At 60.7% G+C, this 2,245-nt stretch overlaps 1 protein-coding gene across 1 annotated transcript in view; it reads left to right on the top strand.

The window, feature by feature from the left end:
- Positions 1–501: 501 nt before the first annotated feature.
- The window catches only part of LOC104167686 (semaphorin-3F-like), a gene marked incomplete at its 3' end in the record, with an annotated part of 3,642 nt that continues 1,898 nt past the window's right edge, over positions 502–2,245 (top strand). The window contains 4 exon segments of the mRNA XM_009708009.1: positions 502–586; positions 1,761–1,860; positions 1,862–1,892; positions 1,969–2,083. Of these exon segments, the coding sequence (XP_009706311.1) occupies positions 502–586; positions 1,761–1,860; positions 1,862–1,892; positions 1,969–2,083 (331 nt within the window).

Raw genomic sequence — 2,245 nt, 5'->3', positions numbered from 1 at the left:
GCTTTGGAAGGTGTCACAGGGATGGAGGGGTGAAAGTCTAACCAGCTCCTCCATTTGCTTCCTTCTCCAGGATTACATCTTCTACCTGGAGCCGGACAAGCTGGAGTCGGGCAAGGGGAAGTGTTCCTACGACCCCAAAGTAGACACCGTCTCTGCGTTAATAAGTGAGTCCTGTAGCTCCCTGGGACCGGCGCTACCTGTGTTGGGCAGAGGGAACATGCAGGCGAGATGGGACAACTGCTCCCACCATCTTCCTGCATTGCCTAAATATCCCCTGGGAGCTGGGTTCCTGCCGCTGTCACCCCCTGCCCAACCTCCCGAGCTCTCTGGGATGGCCACAGTCAGTGGCTCTTGGTTGCCTGGTGGCTACCAGCCAGGGCTGGGGCTGGATGGAGCCTGGGGCAGTGGGAGAAGGTGGGTGGATGAGACTAGATGGGAGTCCCTGGCTAATCTCTGCTTTCTGCAGATGAAGAACTCTACGCTGGCGTCTACATCGACTTCATGGGCACGGACGCAGCCATCTTCCGCACCATGGGCAAACAGACAGCCATGAGGACAGACCAGTACAATTCACGCTGGCTCAATGGTGAGTTTGGGTGTCATTGGCCCAGGTTCCCTGGGCAGCCCGCGGCTCCAGCCCTAGAGATGAGACCCGTCATGTTGTACTGCATCCTTCTTCCAGGAGAGAGACAGTAGCCAGCATGGGCAGGTGGATGGGTGGTGGTGTGGGATGGATGAGTGGGCGGATGGGTGGTGGTGTGGGATGGATGAGTGGGTGGACGGGTGGTGGTGTTGGATGGATGAGTGGATGGATGGATGAATGGACGGACAGACAGATGGGTGGGCAGATGATGGACGGATGGATGCATGGATGGATGGTTGACAGTTGATGGATAAGTGGATGGATGGGTGTACAGATGATGGGTGGGTGGATGACGGATGGGTGGACAGATGATGAATGGATGGATGTATGGTTGACATTGATGGTTGATGGATGGGTGGATGGATGGATGGATGACAGATGGATGGATGGATGGATGGAAGGAAGTCTAGGGAGAAGAGAAGAGCAGAGGGATGGCTGTGTGGGGCAGTGACAGATGTGCCGGGAGTTTTACTGGGCAGTGGGACCAGCCAGCTGGCGAGAGATGGGGCTGACTCTGCCGGAGTCTGTGAGTGGGTTTCTGCAGGGCTGAGATGTCAACCATGTCGCCTGCAGTCGGTGACCCCGAGCGTTCATCCTGTCCCCCTCGGAGCACCCCTGCCCACGGGGCGGCAGCTGAGTAAACAGAGCAGAGCAGATGGGATGATCCTGCCGGGCCGGGGAGCCGACGGGGCGGTAACCCGAAGAGGGGGAGCTGTCAGCACAGGCTGGGCACCGGCTGATGGATGGCAGGGAGAAGCTTCCTGAGAAACTTCCAGGCTGTGTGGTTCCTCCCCAGGGGGGATGTCCGGTTCCCACTGCCCTGCTCGTAGAGTTGCTGGAGCTCTCCACCCTGTGGACCTCAGGGACGCTGCCAGGGACCTCAGGGATGCTCTGAGCCCCTCCTGGAGCACTGATGATGGCCAGAGAGACCCAATTCCTCAGCCCACCTCTGCAGCTCTGGTCCAGATTCGGCTCTCACCCTGTGACCACAGCAGGGCTTTTCCAGGAGCGGGGCAATGCTGGAGGAGAGGGGATTCGCAGTGGCCCCGGGGCGGGGGGTGCCACTGGGCTGACGGTGCCATGCCATGCCTTGCCATGCAATGCCATGCCATTCCAGACCCAGCCTTCGTCCACGTCCAGCTCATCCCTGACAGCAGCGAGAGGAACGACGACAAGCTCTACTTCTTCTTCCGAGAGAAGTCGGCCGATGCCCCGCTGAGTCTATTCCCGCATCGGGCGCATCTGCCTGGTAGGTGGAGCGGCGGGTGGGCAGGGGAGTGGGCAGGGGGGAGACAGGGCTGAGCGCGGGGATCTCTCTGTTGCAGAATGACGACGGGGGCCACTGCTGCCTCGTGAACAAGTGGAGCACCTTCCTGAAGGCCCGGCTCGTCTGCTCTGTGCCAGGACCCGATGGGATCGAAACACATTTTGACGAGCTCCGTGAGTGGCTGAGGAGGGGGACGGGGGCCTTCTCCATCCCTGCGGGCTTGGGGGGCACCCTGGGAAGGGCTGGGGACCCCCTTGCTGCCCACCTCTTACTCTCCCATGGGGAGCTGCTCTCCCCCCTGCCCTGCCGTCCCTGGGTGCGAAGGGGTCCCCGCT

Source organism: Cariama cristata, unplaced genomic scaffold, assembly GCF_000690535.1.
Source record: "Cariama cristata isolate BGI_N322 unplaced genomic scaffold, ASM69053v1 scaffold25459, whole genome shotgun sequence".
Lineage (NCBI taxonomy): Eukaryota > Metazoa > Chordata > Aves > Cariamiformes > Cariamidae > Cariama > Cariama cristata.
This window is presented reverse-complemented; position numbering and strand designations above follow the sequence as displayed.